The sequence below is a fragment of the Cnephaeus nilssonii genome (genome assembly GCF_951640355.1).
Source record: "Cnephaeus nilssonii genome assembly, chromosome: 20".
Lineage (NCBI taxonomy): Eukaryota > Metazoa > Chordata > Mammalia > Chiroptera > Vespertilionidae > Cnephaeus > Cnephaeus nilssonii.
In genome coordinates this window covers 39,469,142-39,496,754 of record NC_137091.1, presented here as the reverse complement: position 1 = coordinate 39,496,754, position 27,613 = coordinate 39,469,142, and the positions used below count along the sequence as shown (strand labels likewise).

The 27,613-nt window shown below is 63.7% G+C and overlaps 2 protein-coding genes across 4 annotated transcripts; one reads left to right on the top strand and one right to left on the bottom strand.

The window, feature by feature from the left end:
• Positions 1–182: 182 nt before the first annotated feature.
• ARHGEF1 (Rho guanine nucleotide exchange factor 1) lies at positions 183–19,777 on the top strand. Of its 3 annotated transcripts, none has more exons than XM_079800744.1 (30): positions 183–318; positions 4,437–4,482; positions 4,570–4,653; positions 5,078–5,191; positions 7,138–7,236; positions 7,472–7,514; positions 7,723–7,966; positions 8,376–8,405; positions 8,618–8,717; positions 8,858–8,954; positions 9,059–9,094; positions 9,311–9,448; positions 10,193–10,295; positions 12,741–12,908; positions 13,215–13,360; positions 15,075–15,221; positions 15,453–15,535; positions 15,682–15,807; positions 15,938–16,052; positions 16,165–16,265; positions 16,431–16,508; positions 16,725–16,800; positions 16,897–17,064; positions 17,594–17,681; positions 17,818–17,904; positions 18,237–18,307; positions 18,393–18,479; positions 18,848–19,011; positions 19,091–19,193; positions 19,444–19,777. In XM_079800744.1, exons 2-29 carry the CDS (start codon positions 4,450–4,452, stop codon positions 19,172–19,174), a joined length of 2,910 nt encoding a protein of 969 aa, XP_079656870.1. In that variant the 5' UTR covers positions 183–318; positions 4,437–4,449; the 3' UTR covers positions 19,175–19,193; positions 19,444–19,777. The 3 variants fall into 3 exon arrangements, with proteins under 3 accessions (XP_079656870.1, XP_079656872.1, XP_079656871.1); XM_079800745.1 differs by lacking the exon at positions 183–318 and adding an exon at positions 1,426–1,504; XM_079800746.1 differs by lacking the exon at positions 12,741–12,908 and having other exon boundaries at positions 185–318.
• Positions 19,778–20,316: 539 nt separating this feature from the next.
• On the bottom strand, positions 20,317–25,245 carry ERFL (ETS repressor factor like; the record flags this gene model as incomplete). Its single annotated transcript, XM_079800747.1, has 5 exons — positions 20,317–20,964; positions 21,347–21,464; positions 21,582–21,777; positions 22,113–22,347; positions 25,179–25,245. The coding sequence occupies 5 exons, from the start codon at positions 25,243–25,245 to the stop codon at positions 20,516–20,518; spliced, it is 1,065 nt and encodes a 354-aa protein (XP_079656873.1). The 3' UTR covers positions 20,317–20,515.
• Positions 25,246–27,613: the final 2,368 nt, after the last annotated feature.

Here is a 27,613-nt window from a genome sequence, read left to right as displayed (position 1 = left end):
GGACACCGGGCAGAGGTGAGACGTGGAGGCCGCGTCCCGCAGACCCACGGCCGGACCCGCAGGACGAGGCGGGGCGGGGCGGGGCGGGGCGGTGCCCTCCGGGGCCGGGCGGGCGGCGAGAAGGGGAAGGAAGCGGAGGTGCCGGGCGGGAGCGGGGCGCGGGCAGGAAGCGGGGAGGGGTGGCGGGGCGGGGGCCTCCGGAAAAACGCCCCAACTTCCTGCCCCGCCAGAGCCAGGAAGCGGGAGCCGGGACTCAGGGCCGGGATCGCCGAGCCCGACCCCGGGCGCCCGCCGGTCACCTCCCCGCGCGGACAACAGGTACCCCGTCCGCGGCCCCGCCCGCTCCTCCCCCCGGCGGCTGGGGGAGGGGGAGGAGGATGGAGGGGGTGGGGCGCGGCCGGCGGTGGAGGGGCCTCCTCGGCGCCGCCGAGCCGGCGGCCGCCCCTCCCCGGGCCTCAGTGTTCCCACCTGTCAAAGGGACAAAAAGAGGAGAACGAAGACCTGTCCGGTGCAATAGGTGGGGGAGAGGCGTGCGAGGCGGGGCCAAGGCCTCCAACTGTCCCGCGGAGGATGGAGGTCACTCCCACTGTGCGGGTGGGGAAACTGAGGCCCGGGGGCAGAGCCGACTCGCCCAGGGCACCCACGTGAGACAGTGGAGCTGGGCTCTGAACTCGCAGGTGCCTTCCGCGCTAGGCGCCGCCTTCTAACCCGCTTGCTTCAGGACCCCGTGAGAAAAAAAAAAAAAAAACACGGCCGTTAACTACGTCGCAGGCCGCTGTGAAGCTGAAAGTTGCAGAGAGCTGTTGGAAAGCGTTTTTGGAGATCTCTTTTTCTGGGCCACTAATTATACCCTGCGAGCTGGGTTGTGGGGGACAGAGCTGGCGAGCTTCGCCCATTGTATAGATGGGAAGACTGAGGCTCGGAAAGAAGTGATTGCTTATTCCAGGTTACACTGCATGTCCGAGGGAAAGGTGCTCTCGAACCCGGGGTTTCTGCTTTCCAGACCATCGGGAAGTGTGCCGGGTGGGGGTGGGGATGCGGGGAGACTTTCATGTACAAGCGTTGGGAATTGAACTGATCTCCGAGTTAGGGAGGTGAGAGAGGGTGGGGAGCCCCGTCCGGGAGCCCGAAGGCCGAGGTGACTCGGAGATCTCAGATTGAGCCCTGGCTGTCGGGCTGGAACCCTCCTCACCTCCCGCCCGAGAGGAGGCGGGGCCCAGGGGAGTGACGGGAGCAGTCGAGATACGGAAACGCCAGCCCTCCAAGGCAGGCCAGAGCGGCCCCCTCTGGCCAGCGTGGCGCAGTGAAGAGCTAGAGCGTCCGGCAGGAGGAATAGAGTCACCTGTCAGGAGCCGGGCTAGAGCGGCTGGTGGGAGGAGTGGAGTTAGACTCAAAGGTGGCCGCGGAGGCGGCTAGAGCGGCTTGGGAGGGGAGGGGGGACCGGGAGCCGGCGCGCGGAGGCTTCGGTCCTGGCAGCTGCAGTGACTTCTCCGACCCGGAGCAGGTGAGGGACGCGGCCCCCGCGGGCGTCAGACCCTGACTCCGCACGTCCGCCCCAGCATCCCTGGAAGTGCATCCCGCCACGTTCCCTGTAGGATTTGGGGCCCATGTAGACCCGCCACGTCCCGTCTAGCTTTTGGGGCTCATGTAGACCCGCCACGTTCCATGCAGATACAAGGTTCTACAGACGCCCCAAGTTTCTGCTAGCCCCCTATGGAGACCCGGCTCCTTACAGACGTGGGGTCCCCAACTAGGGGACCAGTAGCATCCCCTAGAATCCAGGGCCCTATAGATCCTGGGTTTAGGAACCACCACAGGCCCCTAGAGAATTCTGGTCCCCTTTTAAGTCTCCAGAGATCCCATAGACTGGCTACTTTCTCCATGGTTTCATGATCATGTGTGACCCACCATGTGTCCGATGGAATCGCCTTGACTACTCTATTTTAGGTTCTACAAGTCTCCCAGAGGTTCTTAGAGACCAGGATCATCCATTCAATATCATATAGACTCTGAGCCCTGCATAGAACCCAGGTGCCCATGCTGCCCCCCACATGTGCCAGCTTTGCTCTAGGATCTCCACCCCGCCAGCCCCATGCACATAGCACCCCCTCTGCTGGACCTCAGGCCCTGTCAGTTGCCTACCGATCCATTTGACAGCTTCAGCCTTGGTGGCAGCCCCTCATCCCCCCCCTATCCCCTAAGCAGCCAACCCCGCTCCCCCATCCTCCCTCAGCCCCAACCCTCTGTGGCACAGCAGAGTCCAGCCTGCATTCCTGCCAGGCCACAGTGCCTACATATCCCTGACTTTCCCAGACCATAAAGAGACCTCATGTGTCTCGGCTTCGGTTCAGATTTTAGTTTCCTAAGGTTGGGGTTCCCCATGCTCTGAAGCAGCACATTCTAGTAGTTAACTGCATCAACTCTGAAGCCAGGCTGCCGGGCTGAGTCCCGTTCTATCCTTATGAGCTGTGTCTGAGTTTCCTCTGTAAAATGGGGGTGATGATAATGACCTCGTGGGGTCACTGAGAGGATTAAGTTGGTTAATACCTATAAAGCAGTAATGCTGCCACGTAATGGCACTTAGTGCACTTTAAGCCTTAGTCATTATTTCATGCTGTGGCAAGGAATAAAGGAGATAATACATGCCAAGTGCATGGCTGGGGGGCCTGGCTGGCATTTGCTCGGATAACCTGCATCTTCTGTGCTCTTTTGGAATCTCCCTGCTTCTGTTGAACCTGTCCACTCCTAAGTAGGCCGAGCATGGCCTCTCCATGTTCATGGTCATGTTTTCCAGCCCAGACGTTGCAGCTGGCAGTCCAGTGAAGGTTTTCCACCTCTGGTGGGCGTAACAGTAGCATGGGCTGCTTGTGGTTGTGAGGGCTGAGGTACCGTGTGAGAAGCACTCGGAGCAGTGCTGGCACCCTGTACGTGCTATGTGAGTTTAGCTCTCATAATAAATAATTGCTATTATTTTTTTCTGCCCTGGTTTGCAGTTTTATTTATGTGAACATTGAACAGTGCTCAAATCTTAAGTTACTCAAATTTGGATGTTGGACACCCACCCTTTATGGAAAAGAATAAAAATGATGCCTGCGCGGGTGAACCCAGGGGGTGGCATTTGGACACTCGAGGAAGCATCACTGTTTAGTGATCAGAATCACAATCATAGCTACCGTTTACTGAGGGGTAGGGAGGAGGCCTAGGGAAGAGGGGGAAGGGTGGGTCTCAGGCGACTAGGGTTATAAATAGCTCTGGGCTGTGGGGAGAAGTACCCCCCCCACACACACACTGGTCCACCCCACTCTTGTTTCCACAGCTCTTCCTGCCTGACATGGGCTCTTGTGACATTAGTCAGATTGATTAAGGACACAGAAGATACTGGTGGAAAGACTCAGGGAGAAGGGGAGACTCTAAGGGAGACGACAGGGGAAGAAGAGATAGGAAGCATTGACTCAGCGAAGTGCAGGGACAGTGGCTACAGAACCCAATGTGGGAAGACAGAGGCAGAGGTAGATGAGGGGGAAAGCAGGGAGCAACAGACGCAGGATGGGGTCGAGAGGAGGGAGAGGAGGCAGGGACAGTGGGGAAATGAGACAGGTCTGGAGGAAGGGAGAGAGAAGATGAGGAAGAGAGGCAAAGATGAGGTAGATTCGAGGGAGATATAGCCAGGGAGTGCTGTCTGGAGAAAGGAGAGCCAGCAAGACAGACGGACATAGGCGAAGGAGACAGACACACCTTGGGGATGAGCTGTCTGAGGACTGTTCCTTGTTTTTCTGGGACCGGAGGCCAGAAACATATCAGATCCTCGAGGGAAAGAAGTCCTGGGTTGGGGGACTCTTGGTCCTTGAGGGAGAAGGGTTCAGAGTTTGTTTTCTTATGCGGAGAGAGTTGGGGGTTGGGGGGTTTGCCATTGTGACTTCCTGTCACAGGAAGTGGGGCTGGTGGGTTCAGAGGCAACATCCTGCCCCAAGCCTGTCACAGATCAGAAGAGGGGGCCCCCACACACCCCATTTATATACCTCCTACCTCCCCTTTAACCTTCCCAACTCTGCTGGCCTGCACGCCCTGCCTCCTCCTCCTCAGACCTAGGAGTCCAGGCCCCCAGCTCCTCCTCCCAGAGATCCCAGAGTCTGAGTTCCAGCTGCCTCCTGCATTAGGGACCCCAAAATTGCAGGCTGTCATGGCCACAGCTCTCTCACGGACCCAGGCTCCTGGGACTCCAGCTTCTCCCCCAACCAGTCTCCCTGTCCTCGGGCTCCCCGCCCTGGCTGGCCTCTGAAGGGCTCTTTGTCGCCACACAGAGGCCCCATTGAGCTGTGGAGGCCCGGATGGGGAAAGGCTGTTTACTCACCTTCACACCTGGGCCAGGAATCTGTGAGTAACCTCTTGTGCCACCTCCTCCCATCCCCTAACCACGGCCCCTCCTCTTCCCCCAGCGCTGCAGAGCCCATGGAGGCAGACAACGTCGTGGTCCGAGGGGCGGTGAGTGGAGAGAGCCGAGGCGTGAGGAGGTTGGGGGGCTGTGAGTGGGGAGCACCGTGGGCTGAAGCCAACCCTCCTCTCCCACAGGCCCCAGGGCCCCCCCGGCCTGGCCTGGTGCCCGTCAGCATCATTGGGGCCGAGGACGAGGATTTTGAGAACGAACTGGAGGCGGTGAGAAGTTGGAGTGGGAAAGCTTCTGTCCCTGGGGTCCCCGCCCCTCAAGTCCCATCCTCAGTGTCCCCTCCCACCTCAGGTCCAGTTCTCTGTCCTCAGATGCTGCCGCTCAGTGCCCTTCTCTCTCTCGTCTTCGTGGTGCCTTCTTCCTCATCTCCCCATCCCATTCTTGATCCCACCCTCTTTACTCTAACCCCGACTTTATCACTGCTCCCCAATTACAGCAGAGATCCCCGTCCCATCTCGTGTAACGTATGTCCTCATCTCCTCTCACTATAACATTGAACCTTCTCCATTCTCACCTGCCTTGCTGCCACCTCTACAGCATAAACACCTCCCAGGTTGGATCCATCGGGAAGGGGCAGGGTCAAGCCCAAGGCCCCTCTTCTCCCCACAGTCTCACCCCCATCCCCACCCTCAGAACGCAGAGGAGCAAAACAGCCAGTTCCAGAGCCTGGAGCAGGTGAAGCGGCGTCCAGCCCACCTGATGGCCCTCCTGCAGCACGTGGCCCTGCAGTTCGAGCCAGGACCCCTGGTGAGGATGGGGCAGGGCCGGCGCAGGCAGGCTGGGGCTGGGCCCGGCCAGAGTGGTCAGCGTGTCAGGCCAGTTGAAGATGAGCCAGGAGGGTCTAGAAAACAGATCCAGAAAGCAGATCTAGAACTAGGGAGCCAGAGGGACCACCGTGTGATCCAGACAGGACTGCAGGTGCCCGTATGAATCTGTGAGCTCTGAGTGCAGGCTGGGAGAGCGCACACCGCAGGGCCGTGAGAGAGCAGCAGAATCCGGGAGTCGGGGAGAAACCACGCCCCTCCCCTCCGGTGCCTGTGGCCGTGTCACCCATCAGTGCGGACTTCCCCAGGGACTCCAGAAATCGGACCCTTCTCTCCGTGGCCTTGGAGGTGCCGCCCGTCAGTCATTGCGGGCTGGGCGCACCCATCAGCCTCCTCGGATCTAGGTGGTGCACCAACTTTGATTCAGAAACAAGCAGCCCCCGGGGCAGATAATCGAGGATCCAGAAGCCTCCTGTATCGAAAACCCCCGTGAGCTACAGGTGCAGAGCGATGCTGTGCAAGACACCTGGGGGTCCAGAGGACCCCGCGGGTGATGTAGGAAGGAAGGAGCTCGGTGGACAGCGGCCCCTCCCACGAAGCCCCGTGCAGCCCCGCACAGGCTGAGAGCAGGGTTAGCCCAGGGCACCGGGCTGTACCGGAAATGCCCAGCGGGTCCCTCCAGAAGACAAGGAGACAGCGGAAGTGCCAGCGAGGGATGCCCGGGGATGCAGAAAGAAGGGCACGTAGACTGACACAGAAGCTTCAGAAACTGGCAGGAGATTCGGAAATTGCCTGCTCTCCGGGAAAGTGCAGACCCTCCCTCGCCTGGTGCATGGAGGTTCCGGCCTCCTGAGCCTGGGGTTTCTAGAACTGAGGGCCTGGGACTCAGCCCAGAGACGGTGCTGCCTGCCATGTCCTCCCGCGGCGTAGAACCCGAGGCCCGGGGGCCAGGGCTGGGCTGAGGTGATCCAGACGGCCTGGGCATTTTGGGACTGGTCCTCATGCCATTCCCTCACTTCGCTGGCTGGAGGAGCAGCGGAGGGGTCGGAGGGGTCATCGTGGTCCCGGGCTGCTGCCCAGTGGCCTTCCATGGAGCTTTTGCCTTGGGTTGGGGGCGGGCGGTGACATAGCTGTTGCAGGTGTTTACAGAGTGTCCCCCCCCCCCCCCCCCCCCGTGGGCTGAGTCCTTAGCGGCACTGAGACAAGAGCCCCCAAGGAGTCAGGACGGGTTGGAGTCCCCACTGCCCTGCCAGCGGCTCCCAGCACAGGGCAGTCCAAGGAAATGCTTCATGAATGAATAGGGGAGCCCCCTCTCCGGGGCCTGCCGTGCACTGGCCCTGCTGAGACACGGATGAATCAGCCCACACCCCCGCCACACTGACCCTCCCGTCGCTCACAGCCTCTCCAGGCAGTGGCGATAGGCTGCCTGGGTTCCCTGTGGAGTGGTTCTCTGTGGCTGTGATAAAGCCGGGGTTAGAGTGAAAAGGGGTGGGATCAAGAATGGGATGGGGAGACCAGGAAGGAGGCACCACAAAGACGAGAGAGAAGGGCACCGAGAGGCAGCATCCCGTCCCAGCTTTGCCACTTGCTAGCTGTGTGACCCTCAGTAAACCCGAGCTCAGCTTTCTCATCTGTGAAGTGGGATGGCGACGTCCCCGTGAGCTAACAGGTTCGCGTTTGCAGAGGGTTTAGGAGGTGTTGGGCGGTAGCGGCGGCAGCGGGCAGACGGCCACAGGGAACCATTCCACGGGACAGCACCTCCCGGATGCTCAGGTGGCCCCAGGGAGGCCGCCGAGAGAGGCAGGCCCGGGTGAGGGGCGTGTGGAGGTCAGGGAGCGCACCTCTGGAGGATCTGAGCCCCGAGGCCTCCCAAGCGGAGGTGCGGTTTGGGTGGCTGGGAGAGAGGACAGGTCGCCTCTGTCTCCCCAGCTCTGCTGCCTGCACGCGGACATGCTGGGCTCTCTGGGCCCCAAGGAAGCCAAGAAGGCCTTCCTGGACTTCTACCACAGCTTCCTGGAGAAGACCGCGGTGAGAGGGCCTTTGAGGGCCCGGCCCCCTCCGCCTTGGGCCCTGGAAAGCCACCTAATCCTCCCAACCCCCATCCTGCAGAGGGCAATGGGAAGGACAGCCTGGGCCGGGGATCCCCTGCCAGCCTGGCCCTCCCCCCACCGCTGCTCCCTCAGACCGCCATTCCTGGGGCACCTAGGCTGCCCTCCCAGCACTGCCCAGTCCTCCCCTTCACCCCATCCTCTCTCCTGAGCAGGTTCTGCGGGTGTCTGTCCCTTCCGCTGTCGCCTTTGAACTTGGTAAGGAGACGAGAGGGGACTTGGGGATGGGGGAGAGGGCTCTAGCAGGGGCCAGGCCTCCGGGAGGCCCAGGGCGGGAGGCCACACCCCGTGCTCTCGGTCAGTGGAGATTCCTGTCTTCCTCCCGAAGCAGCAGCCCAAGTCCCAGGGTGGGTGGGAAACCAGGGCCCGGGAAACCGGCCCCCAGCCCGCACCCCTCTCCCTGCAGACCGCACGCGGCCTGACCTCATCTCCGAGGACAGCCAGCGGCAGTTCGTGCAGGAGGTGGTGCAGAGCCAGCAGGCAGCCATCAGCCGGCAGCTGGAGGACTTCCGATCCAAGCGGCTCATGGGCATGACACCCTGGGAGCAGGAGCTGACGCAGCTGGAGGCCTGGGTGGGGCGGGGCGCCAACTTCGAGGCCCGGGAGCGGCTGGTGGCGGAGCGGCTGCTGGCCCACTTGGAGGAGATGCAGTGAGTGGGCCGGCCCCTCCCCAGCTGCCCCATCCATTTCAGGGCACCCCCCCACCCCCGCAGCTCCACATTCATGGCTTAGCATCTCCCCTTGACCTCTGGGTCCCACAGCCTGGCATTTTAGTTCATCTGGCTTTTCGTCTTCTCTTCCCAGCTGTGGGGTCTCTCCCAGTTTCCAGGCCTGTCCAAGGCCTATATTCAGGCCTGGCGCTTGGGTCTCGTCCTTGTCACTCCTGTCCTTGGCTGCACCCGGATGAGATCATCTCTCTCCTTCCCAGTTGCTTCGGCAGTGCCCTCTCTGCCTCTCCCCTGTCCTGGCCCAGCTTCAAAGGGATAGCCACTGGACATTTGTGCTGGGGGGACAGGGACCCAGGCTTAGCAAGCTTGTCTCTCTTTTCCTTCCCCACAGACATACCATCTCTACCGACGAGGAGAAGAGGTGATGGAAGCAGAGAGACAGCAAGACAGGCGTCTTAGTCCCCTGGGCCCCAGGGAGGAGGCTGGGGCGCGGGGTCCGGGTTCGGCCACGTCTCTGGTCTTGCCCCCTGGGGCCCTCGCCCCTTTCCTGAGAAGTGCAGCAGGAAGTGGTCAGGCTGTGGGGGCGCAGTGTGCAGGTCAGTGTGTGGGGTCCTTACCATCCCCTCCCCACAGTGCCGCTGTGGTCAGCGCCATCAGCCTGTACATGCGCCACCTCGGGGTGCGGACCAAGAGCGGGGACAAGAAGTCGGGGAGGAATTTCTTCCGGAAAAAGGTGCTTCCCTGAGTGATCCAACCTGGACCGTTCCTCCCCAGAGAGCCCGTGGGAGCCTCCTGACTCTGCCCCTGGTCCAGCTCCTCTGTGTGGGTGGCTCAGAAATACCAGCCCCCTCTGCCCTCCCCTCCCTCTCGCAGGTGATGGGAAACCGGCGGTCAGATGAGCCCACCAAGACCAAGAAAGGCCTGAGCAGCTTCCTGGACGCTGCCCGATGGAACCGGGGAGAGCCCCAGGGTGAGGTGCCCAGCCTCGCCTGCCCTGACTTCCCCACACCGCCTCCCCCCACCACACCGCCTCCCCCCGTCTCACAGTCCCATTGGTCCCATCTCTCGTTTCAGCCCCAGATTTTCGACACCTCAAAACGGAGGCTGATGGTAATGCTCCTGAAGCCAGAGCATCCATTTTGGGAACCTAAGAGGGGAAGATGGGTCTGAGGGCGGAGGGGGCTGGGGGCTGGGCTCCTGGGGCTGCGGGAGGAGGAGGGTCTCCAGGTGGAGAGGAACGCCTGGAGCACAGCATCTCGATGCCCCGGCCGCTGTGGATGAGTTACTGGATCTCATCTCCCCCTTTCTCCCTCAATGTCTCCCCAGCTGAGAAGCCAGGCCTCACAGAACGGAAGGGAGGCCTGGGGGTGCCCTCCCGGGACCGGAATGTTGGGGCCCCTGGGCAGGACTCCCCTGGAGTTTCACTGCAACCTGTGTCCGGGGACAGCCCTGACCGGGAACCAGGTGAGTCTCCTGGTCCCCATGACAAGAGCACCCCTCAGTTCTCCCCGCATGTCCCTCCCTGCTCCCGTCCTGCTCCCGGGCACCAGTGCCATTCATAGAACCGCCCTTCCCTCAGTTTACCCCTTCCTCGGCTTTCCTCCCAGGCCCTGACCTCTGTCCTGGTGACGTTTCCCACATCCTTGGACTACATTTCCCATCACCCCCATGAGTTCATTTCCCAGAACCCTCTCTGAGTACATGGCCAATCAGCCCCCTTAGATGGTGAGCCGTCAGCCCCATTAATTTCCTTTCTCACAGTCCTTGTGTGGCGCTCAGCCCCTGGGACCTCAGCTGCTTGGCCAGGCCCACGTTCAAAGCCCAGCTCTGAGGCTTACCTTCGCCGTATCTTGGCAGTCTCCCTTCCCTGAGCCTTAGTCTCCTCATCTCTACATGGGGTGTATGTGTCCTCTTCCCGAAAGTCCTTGCTGAGGGTCAGGAGAACAGATGGATGCTTCGAGCACAGCATCCAGTCTCCCCACCAGTTCTGGGGGCCCCAGCTGTGATCTCAGAGGCCTTTCCATCTGTCCGTCCCCCACGAGCGTACAGAGCAGCCACTTGGTGTCTGCCCGGCACTCGATGGGGCTGTAGGGGATAGTCTTCGCCCGTCATTCCACGGCGGGAGACACAGACCCCCAGAGTGGAGTCTCTGTGCCAAAGGGCCTCCCACCCAGCCCTGCTCTCCCCCCCCCCTGCCCCCCACCACAGGTGATGCCTCCCCGGAGCTGGGGGACCCGCCCCCGCAGGGCCCCGCCAGCCTGGAGGCCCCAGCGCCCCTGGAGAGCACCGAGGAGGGTCCTGATACAGAGAGGTACCCAGGGAGGGGTCTGGGGGTGCTGAGTGCAGAAATCGGGGCTGGGAGGATGGGTGTGGGGTCTTGCTGCCATTTGCACCTGCCCTGCTCTCCCTTTCTGTCTTCTCCCTCTTTCCTTCTTCCCCCTTTCGTCGTCTCTTTCATTCCTTTTCCTCTTCTTCTTTTTTACAATTATTCCTCCTTCCTCCTCCCTCTTTCCTTTCATCTGCCTCTGCTCCCCCCACTCTTCCTCTCCTCCCCACGCCCTTCACCCCCCAGCTGGCCCCCCTCCCCCACCCCTTCACTTCCATCCCTCCCTCTGCTCTTTTAAGCCTCAGCCCCGCGGCCTTGCTCTTGCTTCCTGGTGCCCCTTCCCTCAGCCCCCCAGTCCTCTGTGCTCCGTGCCTGGGGGCCCTGTCCCCCTCACAGCTGGGGGGGCAGGCTCTGCCCCCTGCCCGTCCTTGTGCAGCCGCTTCGGGGACCCTTTGGTGGATGGGGGCGGTGAGTTGGGTTCCCTCTGGGTCCACCTCTGACCCTGTGCCCCTCTCTCCCCAGAAGGTGGAAGAGGTGGGTGCCTGGGCCTTGGGTCAGGGGGCAGGGCTAGCCCCTCCCCCATTTCTCCCAGCCCCTCCCCTCTCCCCACGGGCCACCCACTCCCCTTCACCCCTAAGAGGGGTGGGTGGGGACATCACCCTCCCAGCCAAAGAGCTAAGTATTAAAATCCCCCTTCTCCCACCCCAACTCCTGGCTCTGCCCCCACCCCCACCTCAGGGAAGGGAGGGGTCAGTCCTGAGTTCCACACTGGGTTCCCCTCCCTTCCCCACCAAATTCCGTATCCCTCCTGACCACCCCCTACTGAGCACCCCTAGATGCCACTGCTCCTTCTGACTCCTCTCTTCTGTTGCATGTTTGATCTCTGTCCTGGTCCCCGTCCTGGTCTCTCCCTTCCCCGTCCTGGTCTCTCCCTGTCCCCGTCCTGGTCTCTCCCTGTCCCCGTCCTGGTCTCTCCCTGTCCCCGTCCTGGTCTCTCCCTGTCCCCATCCTGGTCTCTCCCTGTCCCTGTCCTGGTCTCTCCCTTCCCCGTCCTGGTCTCTCCCTGTCCCCGTCCTGGTCTCTCCCTGTCCCTGTCCTGGTCTCTCCCTGTCACCGTCCTGGTCTCTCCCTGTCCCTGTCCTGGTCTCTCCCTGTCCCTGTCCTGGTCTCTCCCTGTCCCCGTCCTGGTCTCTCCCTGTCCCTGTCCTGGTCTCTCCCTTCCCCGTCCTGGTCTCTCCCTGTCCCCGTCCTGGTCTCTCCCTGTCCCTGTCCTGGTCTCTCCCTGTCCCCGTCCTGGTCTCTCCCTTCCCCGTCCTGGTCTCTCCCTGTCCCCGTCCTGGTCTCTCCCTGTCCCCGTCCTGGTCTCTCCCTGTCCCCGTCCTGGTCTCTCCCTGTCCCCATCCTGGTCTCTCCCTGTCCCTGTCCTGGTCTCTCCCCGTCTGTCCCCGTCCTGGTCTCTCCCTGTCCCCGTCCTGGTCTCTCCCTGTCCCCGTCCTGGTCTCTCCCTTCCCCGTCCTGGTCTCTCCCTGTCCCTGTCCTGGTCTCTCCCTGTCCCTGTCCTGGTCTCTCCCTTCCCCGTCCTGGTCTCTCCCTGTCCCCGTCCTGGTCTCTCCCTTCCCCGTCCTGGTCTCTCCCTGTCCCCGTCCTGGTCTCTCCCTTCCCCGTCCTGGTCTCTCCCTGTCCCTGTCCTGGTCTCTCCCTGTCCCTGTCCTGGTCTCTCCCTTCCCCGTCCTGGTCTCTCCCTGTCCCCGTCCTGGTCTCTCCCTGTCCCTGTCCTGGTCTCTCCCTGTCCCCATCCTGGTCTCTCCCTTCCCTGTCCTGGTCTCTCCCCGTCTGTCCCCGTCCTGGTCTCTCCCTTCCCCGTCCTGGTCTCTCCCTGTCCCTGTCCTGGTCTCTCCCTGTCCCTGTCCTGGTCTCTCCCTTCCCCGTCCTGGTCTCTCCCTGTCCCCGTCCTGGTCTCTCCCTGTCCCTGTCCTGGTCTCTCCCTGTCCCCATCCTGGTCTCTCCCTTCCCTGTCCTGGTCTCTCCCCGTCTGTCCCCGTCCTGGTCTCTCCCTGTCCCCGTCCTGGTCTCTCCCTGTCCCTGTCCTGGTCTCTCCCTGTCCCTGTCCTGGTCTCTCCCTGTCCCCGTCCTGGTCTCTCCCTGTCCCTGTCCTGGTCTCTCCCTGTCCCCGTCCTGGTCTCTCCCTGTCCCTGTCCTGGTCTCTCCCTGTCCCCGTCCTGGTCTCTCCCTGTCCCTGTCCTGGTCTCTCCCTGTCCCCGTCCTGGTCTCTCCCTGTCCCTGTCCTGGTCTCTCCCTGTCACCGTCCTGGTCTCTCCCTGTCCCCGTCCTGGTCTCTCCCTGTCCCCGTCCTGGTCTCTCCCTGTCCCTGTCCTGGTCTTCCTTTGTTTCTGTCCTTGTCCTGACTCTATCCTTGGCCTCGGGGTCCAGGCTATCGGGGCGTCTGGGGCGCTCGGAGAGCCTGCGGGTGAGTGACCGCCGCCGGCCTGCCCGGGGCAGCCTCGGGGCTAAGGGCCGGGGTGGGGGCCGCTCCCGGAGCGACGTGGACATGGACCCCAGCTCTGCCACGGCCGTGCTTGGCCCTGCCCGACGAGCCACGTACGTCACTCCAACACCCCGCCCACCCCTGTCAGCCTGGAGAGTCAGGGAGGATGGGGCGGGGGGGGGGGGGGTGGTCAGTGACAGAGTCACAGAGAATGGGTGTCGACGCTGAGGGCCTGAGGGCCTGCAGTGGTTCCAGGGGAGGGTAGGACAGTTCTTTCTAGAAATCTGGGGCTGCTCTGCAGCTGGCCTCCTGGGGACACGGATGCTGAAGACGAGGGCGGGGCGGGGGTAAGGCACTAGGAGTCACGTCTCCTCTCTGGCCGCCCTAAGCCGGGCCTTGACCAGGCCTCTGTCCCACAGCCCCGAGCCCGGAGATGAGGGCGAGCCGGGACGGTCAGGACTGGAGCTGGAACCGGAAGAACCCCCCGGCTGGCGGGAGCTCGTGCCCCCCGGCACCCTGCACAGCCTGCCCAAGAGCCAGGTGAAGCGGCAGGAGGTCATCAGCGGTGAGTGCCCTCCTGCAGCCGTGTGACCGCGGACGAGTCCCGCTCCGCAGGGAGGAGGCGGTGCAGGGAGCTGTCCGTCACGTACACTGGAGGCCGGGGTGCTGCCGGCAGGGACAGTCCCGAGGGCGGGAGCAGTGCGTACGTGCGGTGCTGCGAGCAGGCGCTGTATGTACAGCTGTGTTTCTGGCGTGGCCCTTGCTTCCCTGTTTGTGAGACGTGGGCAGTGGTGGTTCCTGTCTCAGGGCTGTCAGAGGATGAGACGTTGGCGTGGGGTGTTGAGCACACGTGGGCAGAGTGAGAGCCGCGAGCGCAGCTGCTGCTGTTAGGCGGTCCAGCCGCTGGGGGTCCGTGGGAAGGTGTGGGAAGGGCTGCTTCTGGCAGAGGTGAGGGAGTCCCGTTTTTGTCTTGTTTTCTGTGGTTTTGCATTGTGTGTATGAAGGAGATCTGGCAGAAAGAGATGCTTTTGGAAGCTCGTTTGGAAGTTTACTTGGAGAAGGTACTCATTCGGGATTATTTTTTTTTAATATATTTTATTGATTTTTTACAGAGAGGAAGGGAGAGGGATAGAGAGTTAGAAACATTGATCAGCTGCCTCCTGCACACCCCCTACTGGGGATGTGCCCGCAACCAAGATACATGCCCTTGACTGGAATCGAACCTGGGTCCCTTCAGTCCGCAGGCTGACGCTCTATCCACTGAGCCAAACCGGTTTCGGCCTCATTCGGGATTTTTAAAGCAGTAGGCGAGTGCTTTTTAGGTCACAGATCCTCCTAAGAACATGCTCGAAACATAAGCAGTGCTCTCAGAACTTTCTGGAATGATGGAAATGCCGATGTTGCCTGTGCAACACGGGCACACAGTGGCTGTTGCGCACTTGAACTATGGCGAGTGCACCTGAGGACTGACGTTTGTGTCTCGTTCCAGTTTTTTTTTTTTTTTAATATATTTTATTGATTTTTAACAGAGAGGAAGGGAGAGGGATAGAGAGCCAGAAACATCGATGAGAGAGAAACATCGATCCGCTGCCTCCTGCACACCCCCCACTGGGGATGTGCCCGCAACCAAGGCACATGCCCTTGGCCGGAATCGAACCTGGGACCCTTGAATCCGCAAGCCGACGCTCTATCCACTGAGCCAAACCGGTTTCGGCTCTCGTTCCCTTTTAATTAATACTTGAAGATCAAAACGGGGCTAGTGGCTACCACATCCGAAGCATAGCAGGTTCTCACCAGGAAAAGAGGCAGAGCCCACAGCGAGGGGCTGCGGGGCCGGGCGCTCGGCACACGCCACGGGCCCTGCGTCTGAGCTGCCACCCTGAGTGCAGAGGGGGTCGTGGTCCCTGAGACCGAGGCCGAGTCCCTCGCTGGGCGGTGAGGCACGGAACACAGCTGCCCGCTTGCTGGCCGTGGGGTGACCGAGTGGTCCTGGTTTGCCCGGGACTCTCCCCGTTTGGGCACTAACACCCCACGGCCTGGGAAGCCTGTGGTGCCAGGCAGACTGGGACCCGTCGGTCGCCCTGGCTGGCGGCCCCTGCCCAAAAGGAGAGGCGGCGGCGGGTCGACGCATCCTCAGCGGCGATCTCAGGCAGATGACCTCAACCCCGAGAGGGCTGTCCCCGTCCGTCCCTTCCTCCGCATCCTCCCAGCCTGCCTCTGAGACTGCCCCCCGTAGCTGGCTCCCTCCCCAACCGCACTTCCTCCCTGCCGGCCCACAGAGCTGCTGGTGACGGAGGCGGCCCACGTGCGGATGCTGCGGGTGCTGCACGACCTCTTCTACCAGCCCATGGCCGACGGCGGCTTCTTCCCCCTGGAGGAGCTGCAGAACATCTTCCCCAGCCTGGACGAGCTCATCGAGGTGCATTGTGAGTGCAGGGCCGCCGCCCTCCTGCCCGCCGCTCTCCTGGACCCCCAAGTCGAGCACTGGGGTCAACCCCACCCTGACCCCTGGAGCTCAAATTCCAGGGGGACAGCCCACTGGCTCCAGGGATCAGGCAGACACACCTGCAGCCCCACCCCCGCCAGCTCCCACCAGGCTCTATAGAGACAATCTTGGGGGTCCTGACGGCACCCCCTATCCTGACCGTCCCCCACAGCTCTGTTCCTCGATCGCCTGATGAAGCGGAGGCAGGAGAGCGGCTACCTCATTGAGGAGATTGGAGATGTGCTGCTGGCCCGGGTGAGAGCGCCCAGCCCGGCTCCGCCCGCCACCCCCTATCCCCCAAGCCAGGGACCCAGAAGCCAAGGGCCCGGGCCCCCAGCCCTGTCCTCCTGTCTGGGCTTCAGTGTCCCACCTGAGACACCCTGGCCTGAATCTCGCTATAGTTTGATGGTGCCGAGGGCTCCTGGTTCCAGAAAATCTCCTCCCGCTTCTGCAGCCGCCAGTCGTTCGCCTTAGAGCAGCTTAAAGCCAAGCAGCGCAAGGAGCCCCGTTTCTGTGCCTTCGTGCAGGTGAGGCAGGCTGGTGGGGGGGCGCGGCGGGGGGGCGGGCGCTGGGCCATGGTCCAGGGAGGAGGGGCTGGTGCCCTGACCCAGAGGCTAGGCCCAAGCGTGGGCCACCTCAGCGCTGCTGTCCCCTTAGGAGGCCGAGAGCCGCCCGCGGTGCCGCCGCCTGCAGCTGAAGGACATGATCCCCACGGAGATGCAGCGGCTGACCAAGTACCCCCTGCTCCTGCAAAGCATCGCGCAGAACACAGGTACGGCCCCGCCCACTCTGCCGGGCCCCGCCCTCCCGTCTCCCACCCTGGCCAGGGACCTGCAGCGTCCAGGCCTGGAGCTCACCGGGGCTGGTCCCTCCCTCGCCCACAGAAGAGCCTGCGGAGCGGGAGAAAGTGGAGCTGGCGGCCGAGTGCTGCCGAGAGATTCTGCACCACGTCAACCAGGCCGTGCGGGACATGGAGGACCTGCTGGTGAGCCTGGCTCTGCCATCGCGGGGCCATTTCTGCTGAGGAACCCTCGCTCCTCCCTTTCAGGGTTACTGGAGGCCAGGCCTCACCCTGGGCTTGTCTCCCTGGGGGACACGGTGGGGTGGCCCTAGCCCTTGGCTTGTACTTATGACCCTGCTCCTGCTCCAGCGGCTCAAGGACTATCAGAGGCGCCTGGACTTGTCCCACCTGCGGCAGAGCAGTGACCCCATGCTGAGCGAGTTCAAGGTGACCCTGCCTGCCCTCGCCTCCTCTCCCTCGGCCCTGGCCCTGCTGCCCAGTCATTCTCTAATGGCCCCGGGGCCCCAGAGAGGCCCGTCCACGCTGACCCTCCCCATTCCCCCAGCACCGCCCTGACCCCTGACTGACCCCCAGCCCCCTGGTCATCTCCACCCACCCTGCCCGCCCTGTCCTGCACTGACCGCCACTCCTTCCCGCCTCCAGAACCTGGACATCACCAAGAAGAAGCTGGTGCACGAGGGCCCACTGACATGGCGGGTGACAAAGGACAAGGCTGTGGGTGAGCCCCCGGGCGGCGAGCCGGGCCTCGGCGGGGGGTGGGGGGGGGTTGGGGGGCGCTCAGGCCGGGGTGCTGAGCAGGGCCGTGCCCCTGCAGAGGTCCACGTGCTGCTGCTGGACGACCTGCTGCTGCTGCTCCAGCGCCAGGACGAGCGGCTGCTGCTCAAGTCGCACAGCCGGACGCTGACCCCCACCCCCGACGGCAAGACCATGCTGCGGCCGGTGCTGCGGCTCACCTCCGCCATGACCCGGGAGGTGGCCACCGGTGAGGCCTGGCCCTGGGCGCAAGGCATGGCCGCCTAGGGAGTGGGCAGGGAACCCTCCAAAGAGCCGGGGATCTCGCAATCTGGCGAAGGGGAGGCCACGGCAGAGGTTGAGAAGTGGGAGGCGTGGCAGGCTGGAGGCCGGCCGTGGGAGGGAGGCCCGAGAAGTGGGCAGGGCCCTGCCATGTGGTGGGCTTTACCGAGTGAGATGGGAAACTGCCCTGGGTTCGCGCAGAGGGGCTCACGGGGCGGGCCCGCTCTGCTGCCATTTTGAAGACACCTGACTGCGCTGGGGGCTGTGGGGGTGCAGGAGTGGGAGCCGGGAGCCCGGGGACCAGGGATTTGCAAACCTGTTGCCAGTAAGCTGCCCCAGGGCCCCCCTGGCTAGATGTGGGAGCATGAGAGGGAAGGCTGGGAGGAGGGCACTGGGGGTGGTGTTGGTGACACAGGAGGGGGATTGAGTCCGGGAGCCTGAGGGCTCCTCCTCCGTGAGGGCTGCCTGGCTCTGAGCCCGCCTCCTCCCCCTCACAGATCACAAAGCCTTCTATGTCATTTTCACCTGGGACCAAGAGGCCCAGATATACGAGCTGGTGGCGCAGACCGTGTCAGAGCGGAAGAAGTAAGGGGGGCTGAGTCCACAAACAGGTGGAGGAGGAGGGCCCGGGCTCTGAGTCCCTGGGGACAGGGTGAGGGTGGGAGGCCCTGGCACAAGGTCTGGGGGCTCTGACTGCCCAGGTGCTGGCCTGTCTCCCCAGCTGGTGCGCCCTTATCACTGAGACCGCCGGGTCCCTGAAGGTCCCTGCCCCTGCCTCCCGCCCCAAACCCCGGCCCAGTCCAAGCAGGTGAGCGGGGCAGGGAGGGACCTGGAGGGCCGGGGGGCTGGGCCTGGCTTCTCGTGTGTCCCCAGAGCTTGAGCTCTAGCCTTGGTCCATGTGCGTGCCTGTGTGCACATGTGTGTGCCTGTGTGTGTGCGTGTGTGTGCTGCCCCACCATGGCCCACCTGTCTCCCACCCAGGCCTCTGCCTTCCACTGGCCGGGCTTCTCTGTCTCCCTGCCTCCCAGCCTTGACCTCTGTCTCGGTCTCCGGGCCTCCCCACCTCCCGCTGTCTCCCTCCCTGCCCCTGCCTCCCCCGAGGTCAAGGGTGTGGGGGTCACCCAGCACTTCCGCCCCCAGCACCCGCGAACCCCTGCTCAGCAGTTCTGAGAATGGCAACGGTGGCAGCCGAGAGATGCCTCCCACGGATGGTGAGCCTGGGGGGCCTCCAGTGCGGGTGGGGGTGACCACAGGAAACCAGGCAGAATCTGACCACCCATCCTGCTCCCCACCCAGGCCGGATTGAGAGAACCCTCAGCGCCCTCCTGCCTTTCTGCAGGCCCGGCCCCGAGGGCCAGCTCGCTGCCAAAGCCCTTCAGAAAGGTAGCCCCCCACTCCTTGCAGGGCTGCGGCCGGGTGCTCAGCCACCACAAGCTGCGCCAGCCACACGCACGCCTCACGCCCCTCTGCGGCTTCTGTCCCTTCAGTCCAGTCTCCTGGACCCACCTCCATCCTGGGTGCCCTCCCACCCGGTCCCAGCCCTGCCTCGGCCTCGCCTGTGCACTCCCTTTTGCATCCCAGCTCCATCTGCAGGCCCGGCTCACCCCCAGCTCAGCCTGGCCGGCGCCCACCCTCCTTCCCACCCACAGGTCCCTGGCTTCTCCCCCTCCTTCGCCCCTCCCCTGCTCCCCTCTGAATCCCCCATCTCAGCCCCAGCCCAGCCTCTGACTCTGACCCTTGTCCCCGGCCAGTGCTGTCCCTGAAGCAGCTCCTGCTCCCCTCCGAGGAAGACAGCGGGGCAGGGCCTCCCCCTGAAGGGGGTGGGGTCCCAGGGGGCGGCCCCCTGAGCCCCACACAGACCCAGGACATCCGAGAGGAGCTACTTGGCCTGGAGGAGACCATTAAACAGCTGGAGGTGGTGGCGGGCAGGTGGGAGGGGGGTGCGGGGGGGCCGACTCGGTGAGGGCCCCTCTCATGGGTGACTCCCCAACCAGGAGGTGGAGGAGGAGTTTTGTCGCCTGCGACTCACCTTGTCCCAGCTGGGAGAGAACACTGTCCCCCAGTCCGGCTGTACCTGAGGCTCCCTGCCCCAGGCAGGTGAGTGGGGAGCCTGGGGGCTGAGCACTGCCAGAGAAGGGGTGCCAGGGGCCCCCTCCACATCCCTTCCTGAATCTCCCCAGCCTACCTTCGCGTCTCTCCATCCCTGTCAGTTTCTGTTTCTCAGGCCATATTTTGCTTTCTCCCCACCCTCCCTTTCTCTCCCCTTTTTCTGCGTCTCCCCCCGTCTCTCCTCCTCTCCCCTCCTCTCTCCACCTCTCTCCTTCCTGCTTTTCTCCACGCCCCCCAGGCCTTCTGCACGACGGAGAGACGGGAGGACCACCACCCACTACTGCACAGCTGCCGCAGCATACGCACCGAGGCCCACGGACAGGGCGCGGGCTTTCGGGTCAAGTCTGAGGGGGTCCAGCCGGGACCACTGCCTCCTCCAACCTCCCGCGGGCCTTGGCCTTCTGCTTGGGGGACTCAGGGCTTCCTTCCCCGGGCACCACGGTGATCACCATTTCCCGGGCATCCCAGTATTGCCTGGGGGGCCACCCCCCATCTCCCACCCCCAAGTGCCTTTGCTCTGTTTTTATATCCTGAATTGGAGGTTTATTTTTAATATATATTATCTGAGGAGAGCTCTGTGTTGTGAGGGGGGCCCTGGCGTGGTGTCTGGAGTTCTCCCTGCCTGGCATCCCCTGCCTGGGTCACACCCACCACGTTGCCTCTGTGCCTCGTGCCTTTCTCCACCGGTTCATTCATTCCGTGCGTTCACAGTTTTCCCCCAGGCACCCCCGCCCCACCCCTCCCAGCTCCCACCCCCAACCCCCATGGTCTCCCACAGTGCTGGGCACCCCACATCCACACTCCTTTCTGTTCTTTTATTTTTGTAGTAAACTCTGGAGGTGGCTGTTGGGGCCATGGGGAGCTGGTGGGGAGGGGAGCCCTCCTGGGCGGGGGCTGGGGGCGGGATTATTGCTCTGAGCACCCTGTCCCCAGGGGGCCGGTGTCGAGAGGGTGTCAGGACGGGCTGGCACAGGGGACACACAGCCACACGAACACACAGGTCACAGCACGGGGGTAGGGGCAGGCGGGGAGGCTGGGCGCCGTATTGCACTTTGGGAGTGGGGCCAGGTGGGGGCCCCCTCGAACTGGAGCCTGGGAGGAGGCTGGAGGCCATGTTCCCTCGCCCTCTGGAGGGGGAGGTGAGGCCCAGCCCGGGGCTGGGGAAGTGACTGGGCAGCCAGTGTCCTGCCCTGACGGGGGCTGAGGGCTGTCCCTGCCTCTGGCAGGGCATCGAGGGCAAACCAGACACAGAGGCTGCACAGGCAGTGGCCCTGGTCCCTGCCCCGGCAGAACCCATCCCCCACGCGGGCTCAGCTGCCAAGCCCTCCTTTGCCCCCCTTGGGCTTGGGGGGCACGGGGAGGCCTTCGTCACCCTCACTGTCGGAGCTGCAGCCGCTGACATCCGTGATCTCCAGCTCGGAGTCACTGTCCTCCTTCCCTCCCAGCGTGGTCTCTGGACCCCCAGCCCCTGGCAGTGCCAGGCGGGGGGCTGCTGCCAGGCCCGAGGGGCGCTCGGGGCCCAGGCCTTCCCCTGTGGCAGCCAGTAGGGGTGCAGTCGTGGGGCCTCCCCCTGCCCCTGCCGAGGGCAGATGGCCCAGGGAGCTGGCCAGAGGGTTGGGGTAGAAGTGGGGGGGATAGAGAGAAGCGGGCAGCTTGGGGAAGGGGCCGGCGAGGTACGGGTTAAAGTTCCAGGGGTACTCTGGGAAGGCTCGGCTGTACGGACCCAGCAGACCAGGGGGCTTGGAGTAGCCGGTGGCACCTGGGGACACAGGGGGTGCACCGGGCTGGGCCACTGCCCCTCAGTCAGGGCTGCCCACCCGGGCCTGAGCGAAGGGTGCCACCCACCTACACTGGCCCCTGCACTGTGTCCCATTGTCCCTCCCACACCTGCCCCCCACCCTCATGAGGCTTCCCATTCCTTCAGCGCCCCTAAAGCCCTTCTCCCAGCCCCAGCCCCCTTTCCAGTTCCCCTCCCTGCAAATCCTTCTCCAGCTTTTACACACACACACACACACACACACACACACACACAGCAGCCTTGCCGCCTCCTTCCTGCATCCTGTCTCCCTGTCTCCGCCCATCCTCTTCCCTAAAACTGCAGCATCCCCCCACCCAGCACCCCTGGGACCCCAGGCCCTTACCAGAGCCCAGGAATGGGAAAGGGCTGTCCAGACGCAGTTTGTCCGTCTCGGGGGTGAACAGGGCTGCCCGGGCCCCCGGCTCTCCCAGGCGTGGGGCAGAGAACAGGGTCTGCAGGGTCTGGAGGGGGAGGTGCGGGAGGCGGTGCTGCTCAGACTGGCCAGCCCTCCCCAGGGGCTCCATGGCTTGGGGGACACCAAATGCTCCAGTTCTGAGACCCCCCGCATCCCAACTCACCTCGGGGGTGAGGGGAGGAGCATCTGGCCCCGGGCCCCCCGCAAAGGGACCCGGGCTCAGCAAGAGCGGGGAGCCCGTGGTGGCTGCCGCCACGTCCAGCAGCGGGTAGTTGACGAGCACAACTTTGCTGAAGTTGAACTTGTAGGTGAACCTCTTGCCTTTGGTCTTGTGGAGAATCCGCTTGTTGTAGTAGTAGCTGTAGGGAGAGGGGGACGGGGTGGAGGGAGGGTCCCGGGCCCATGCTCTGCCAGCCACAGAGCACAGCTGGGGAAACTGAGGCTCACAGAAGCCCCTTGACCACGGTCCCAGAGCAAGGCAGGGTGAGGCAGGGCCGGGGTCCTGCCTGTGTGGCTCCAAAGCCCGGAGTGGGCCCTTCCTCCTCGCCTGCCTTGCACTCAGGGACGTACGTAGACCCGTAGACCCAAGGAGAGCCCTGGCCCCATCAGGGGGTTCTGCCCAGGACGTCCAGAAGCTCCCGGGGCGGGCCCAGAGGGACCACGAGGGGAGAAGGGGCGAGGCCGCAGCCCTCACCGCAGGGCCCGGCTCAGCTTGTCGTAGTTCATGTGCGGCTTGCACTTGCGGATGCCCCAGAGCCGGGCCACCTCGTCGGGGTCCTTGATGACGAATTCCCCGTAGTCCCCCTGCCAGGCGATGACCCCCTGGTACTCCTCCTTCTGCAGCAGCTCCAGGATGAAGTGCCACAGCTGGATCTGCCTCGAGCCAGGCGACGACTCCGGCTTGTAGGCCCAATCCGGGAAGGCAAACCCTGGGGACAGCAGGCAGGGAAGTGGCCCTGCTTGGACCCCAGAGGCACCCCGCCCTCCCCAGATGAGCAGCTGCCCAGCCTCAGGCATCTTTAGGGACAATTCCTACTCTCCATACCCCACTGGCTCTCTAGTCCCCAGACTCCCAATAATGGGAGAGAACTCAGCATCGGGTCCCTGTCTTGGCACAACTCTCCCAGGTGCAGCGTCCTGGGTGGAGGGTAGGAGGCCCAGCTTCCTGTCCTTGACTGTGGGGAGGAGCTGGGAGGGTCAGCCTGCAGGGAAGGCATGAGCCCTCTCCCTCCGTGGCACCCCACCTCCGCCCTGGCCTGCTCCCACGGTCCCTGGTCTCCTGCTTCCTCCCCCATTCCTGCCGGCTCCCGCCTCCCTGTGCCATCTCTCCCCAAAGCTCCCCTCGTGGCCAACCCCACCCTGGCACATCCAGCCTGGGCCTGCGCACACGTCTCAGCGTCTGTCATGTATTTATGCCTTTCACGCCGCTGGTTCCCTCCCTGCAGCCGTGCGCTGGTCGGAGAGCAGTGTGTCTACAGATCCCCACACAGTGCAACATGTCACGCAGACGTCCACTCCCCGCGAGGGCACCTGCTACACTGTGGGACACGGATGCACCAGCCTGGCACACGCCTGCTGGGCACAGTGCACCAGCACCCAACACTGCACACTCACCCCAACACAATCACACATCTCGGGCCCCTCGGAACTGCAACCAGCCACGGCGACCAACACAGGCCCCCAAAGATCCAATGCGACAGAGGGTGGGGGAGACAGGGAGGCAGCATCGAGACAGACGTGTCCACCTGACACGCACGCACAGGGTGACACCATGACAGCCCCCCCACCCCCCCAGGCACCCACACTCTATAACACCCACAGCTCACTCAGCTTCCCACACTCCAATGGCATCCTGCACCCCGCGGCCCAAATACGCCCAGGTGCTGTGGGGGAATGGAATGTGCTTGCTCACCCCTCAACCTCACTATCCAGGAAGCCCCAGATCCTATACTCATTCCTGGGCACATCCTCTCTCCGCTTTCCCTTCCTCAGAGACCCAGGCCCTGGCATTCAAACAGAAGGCAGGGAAACAAAACAAAACAAAAAAACCAGAAGGCAGATTGGCCTGTAAAGAGCTGAGAGCCGTGCAAGGAAGGGAATGAGGTTAGCGCGGGCGAGGGAGGCGGCGCTGAGCTGGGAGACGAGCCTGTGTCCACTGCTGTGTGGTCCGGCCGTTCCTTCCCTCTCTGGCTCATTAGGGTCTCAGGGGCGGGAGGCCAGGCTGCCTGGTGTATACACGTGGGCACCAAGGCCTCCCTGCCTGAGGCCGGGACCGGAAGGCCAGGCAGTTTCCTCCCCAAAGGGAGAGTTTTCTCTCAACTCCACTTGGGGTTTTTCTCACCTCAGACCCAGGGCCCCATCAACACGGGGGCTCGGCCCAGGACACATCCTAGTGGGGACGCGACTATCACAGACACCCCACACAACCCCACAGAGGACATGCAACTGGCCACACACAGGCCAGTGCACAACCCAACCCAGAAACACACCAGTCCTCAAATGCACGTCCTCAATGTGCGGTGACTGCTGACGCGCGCACACACACACACACACACACACACACACACACACACACAACTAGAGAGAGGACCCCACACAAGGACACACAGTGACAGACAGCCTCCAACACTCAGTCACACTCAGAGTCACAGATGCAAGAAAACACACACACACACACACACACACACACACACACACACACACACACACGGCCCCAGCACTGAGGCGAGGCCCGGGGCCGCCCACCCTCAGCACCGGGCACCCATTAGGAATGCCACAGGCCAGTGAGGACCAGGCACAGGGGCTTCCCCCCCTGAGGCAGGTGCACTCGGCAAGCTGGCAGACACCCCACCCCAGTCCTAAAATGTAGACACACTAGACGTGCCAAAGCAGTGCGACACGCCCAGCCCGGAGCCACCCAGGTAGCCTCAGCTGTGCAGCACAGGAGGCACACCAGCTCACGCTCACGCGCGCACACACACACACACACACACACACACACAATCCAGTGTGACCCTTCTTCCAGAAACACTCAAGTGTGACACTCCACAGCCCCAAATAACCAGGCACAGGTCTCTGCACACACACACACACACTGCTCATCTGTGGGGCGTGTGACTTGCACTCAAATGCACACCCAAGCCGGTCTTGCTGTCCACGTCCCTATCCTGAGCGTCCTTCTGAGCAAGCCGCCCTCCCAGGCCTCTGGCGGCTGGGCCGGGTCTCCAAGCCCCGTCTGGATGACCCTGTCTGTCCCTTGTGCACAGCCCCCGGCCTATGGCCCTCTGGTCCCCCCCCCCAGCTCCATCAGTGCCTGTGCAAGAAAGGGACACAGCGCTGAGGCCCAGGGCGCCCACCCTCAGCACCAGGACCCCATTAGGAATGCCACAGGCCATGCCACAGGCCGGTAAGGGCCAGGCGGAGGGGCTCACCCCTGAGGCAGTCCCCGCTTCTCCCTGCCCGCCGGTCCCTGGTGACAGCAGGCTGAGATGCGCTCAGCAGACCCCTGGGACCTCAGGACCCTGAATCCCTGTTCCTCTCGGACCTCCACCCCTCACCCACCCTCCCCAAGACCCTCACATCCCACAGGCAGGTGCAGGGACATCTGGCTGTGAAGTTTTTAGCCAAGTTTTTCATTAAGGAATTGGGTTCCGGAGACTCGGACAGAGACCCAGGAGGGAGAGGGAGCGGCGGGAGAGACCAGGAGGGGCCGCCGGGAAGGCCCGAGGGCTGGGGTGGGGGAGGGGGCCAGGCCAGTTACCAGGGGTCCAGAGAGCCGGCAGGGCGGGCGGGGCGAAGAGCAGGTCGGAGACGCAGCTACAGTCCATGGTGGAGCCAGCCCTGCGGAGAGGCCGGGACAGACACGCGGGGACAGGACAGGACAGGGCGGGCGGACAGACAGACGGGTCAGCGCCGACGCCAGCCGCCTCTCCCCCCACATCCCGCCCCGGCACCTCTCTGGCCCTCGTCCGGTCCCTTTCCCTGACCCTGTGCCGCGATCCTTCCCGCCGGTGCCTCCCGGCAGCCTCCCTCTCCGCCGGGAGCACTCAGCACCCGGTGATCCCAGCCTCCCTCCTCGCTCCTCACCATTCACTTGCTCACTCACACGCGCCGCCCGCCCGCCCGCCCGCCGCCCCGCACAGTCCCTGCCGCCGTCCCTGCGTCCCCGGCTCGCGCCTGACCTCTCCCTCGGTCTCTCTGTGGCTGCCCCAGGTTTATCTCTCTCGGAACCTCGCCCCCACCCCGCCCCCCGCTGACCCCCATCCCTCTCCTCTGCCTGCCCAGAGCCGGCCAGGGCGGGTGCCGCCCCACGGGCCGGGAGGGGACAGGCCAGCCCTGCCCTGCGCCCACCCACGCAGAGCAGCCCCAGCGCCCGCAGGTGCCCCCCGGACACCCTCCTGCAACCTGCGGCGCAGCCCGCGGACCCGCCACCTGGACTGCTTCCCTGGCGCCTCTTCCTCCTTAGATCTGCCTCCCCCTCGGGCACTCCTTCCCTCGGCTCTGCCTCCCCCTCAGACGGGTCCTCCCGCTCAGACCCCCGCCCGCAGACACCCCCTCCTCAGATGCCTCCTCTCCCCAAGGTGCCCCACCCCTCCTGGCCCCTCTCTCAGAACCGTCCCCTTCTGGCAGCCCCGCCCCTCAGATACCCACCACCCAGGCACCCCACCCCCCCCTCCCCACTCCACCCCCGCCTTAGACACTTCAGCCCGCATACTCTTAAATACACCAATCCTCTTAAGACCCCCACTGCTCCCCAAAGATCTTACATATTCCTCGGAAACCCACAGGCACCCTGCTCCCCGCTAAAGCCCACCTCCCCCGTGGACACCAGACAGGACTTGTCGGATAGCTCACTCCCCCCAGACTTGTCCAGTCACCCGCGCACCCTCACCCCAGCCCCATGGCCCAGAGTCTATTGAGGCCCCTCCCACACATCCCCTCCCGCTCAGGCCCTCTGGGGCCAGCCCCCACCCCCACACCTCGTCCGCCCCTCGGTCTCCCTCTGCCCAACTTTCTCCCTCTTTATCTCTCTCCTCACTCGGTCTCCTTCCTTCTGTCTCCTCCCACCCTCTCTCCCATTTCTCTCTCTCTCTTCTCTCTTGTCTCCCTCCCTATCACGGTCTCTCTCCATCTCTCTCCATCTCTCTCGGTCTCTCTGCCTCCACTCAATCCTCTGCCCAGTTTCTCTGTCTTCCACGCCCGCCCCCAACCCTTCCCTCTCTCCCCCTATCTCCCCAGTTCTGCCATCTCTCCGTCTCTCGCTCCCTCTCTCTCCACCACCTCTTTCTTCCTTCTCTCTCCCTCTAACTCTCCCATCTCTCTGTCTCTGCGCCCACCCTGTCCCTGTCTGTCTCTCTCTCCATCTCCCTCCCATTTGTCTCCCCATCTCTCTCCATCACCCCGACTCCGCACCTCTCCCTGTCCACCTCTCCCACATCCCCGGCTCTCTCTGCCTCTCTGGGTCCCCTCCCTCCTTCCCCCGCCCTATCCCCCCCCCCCCCCATTGGCCCCTCTCATTTCCGTGTTGGTTTTGATTTCTCTTCCCGATGCTTTCAACTCCCCGCCGCCTCCTCCGGACACGTTATAACGAGGAGCCGTGGGATCGGCGCTCCAGGCCCTGCTCCCACGCTCCCCCCCCCCCGCTGTCTCTCTCACGTCTCTGCCGTCTCGTGGTCTCTGCCTGCCACTTCTCTGGTCTCTCTCCCGCCTCTGGCCTCTGTCCTGTCAGGCCCACCGGACGGTCCCTGCCTCCTCCCATCCTGTCCCCTTCCCTGCGTTTTTGCCGGACTGTCCAGGTTTGGAGTTCTGAGTCTCCGGATCCCCATGTCTCCGTCTCTGGATCATGCCGGCCGCCCCCCCCCCCCGCCCCAGCTCTGTGTCTCCACATCGCTCTGCCTTTACGTCTCTGGCCTCCACGTCTCTCCGCTCCCCATCCCGTCTCCTGTCTCTGTCTCCGTGTCTGTCTCCGTCCCAGTGTCCATCTCTGGGGGCCCCTTTGATCTCGCCCTGCCCCTGGCGCCCTCCTGGCCCCATTGATCACTGATCGACCGATGGAGAGTGGGGCCTTCGGGCCGGGGCTGTGGGGGCGGGCAGGGGTCCAGTCGGACAGCTCCACAGACAGACAGACAGACAGACAGCCCAGCCAGGGTGGCTGTGGAGGGGGCGCTGCTCCCCCTGCGGCTCCCCACGGCCGCT

Bases quoted from the DNA above. Each gene is read 5' to 3' on its own strand.
- ARHGEF1 (XM_079800744.1), top strand. From the start codon at position 4,450: ATGGAGGCAGACAACGTCGTGGTCCGAGGGGCG. The intron at 13,361-15,074 runs GTGAGTGCCCTC...GCCGGCCCACAG, and splicing joins GCGGCAGGAGGTCATCAGCG to AGCTGCTGGTGACGGAGGCG. The intron at 15,808-15,937 runs GTGAGGCAGGCT...CTGTCCCCTTAG, and splicing joins GTTTCTGTGCCTTCGTGCAG to GAGGCCGAGAGCCGCCCGCG.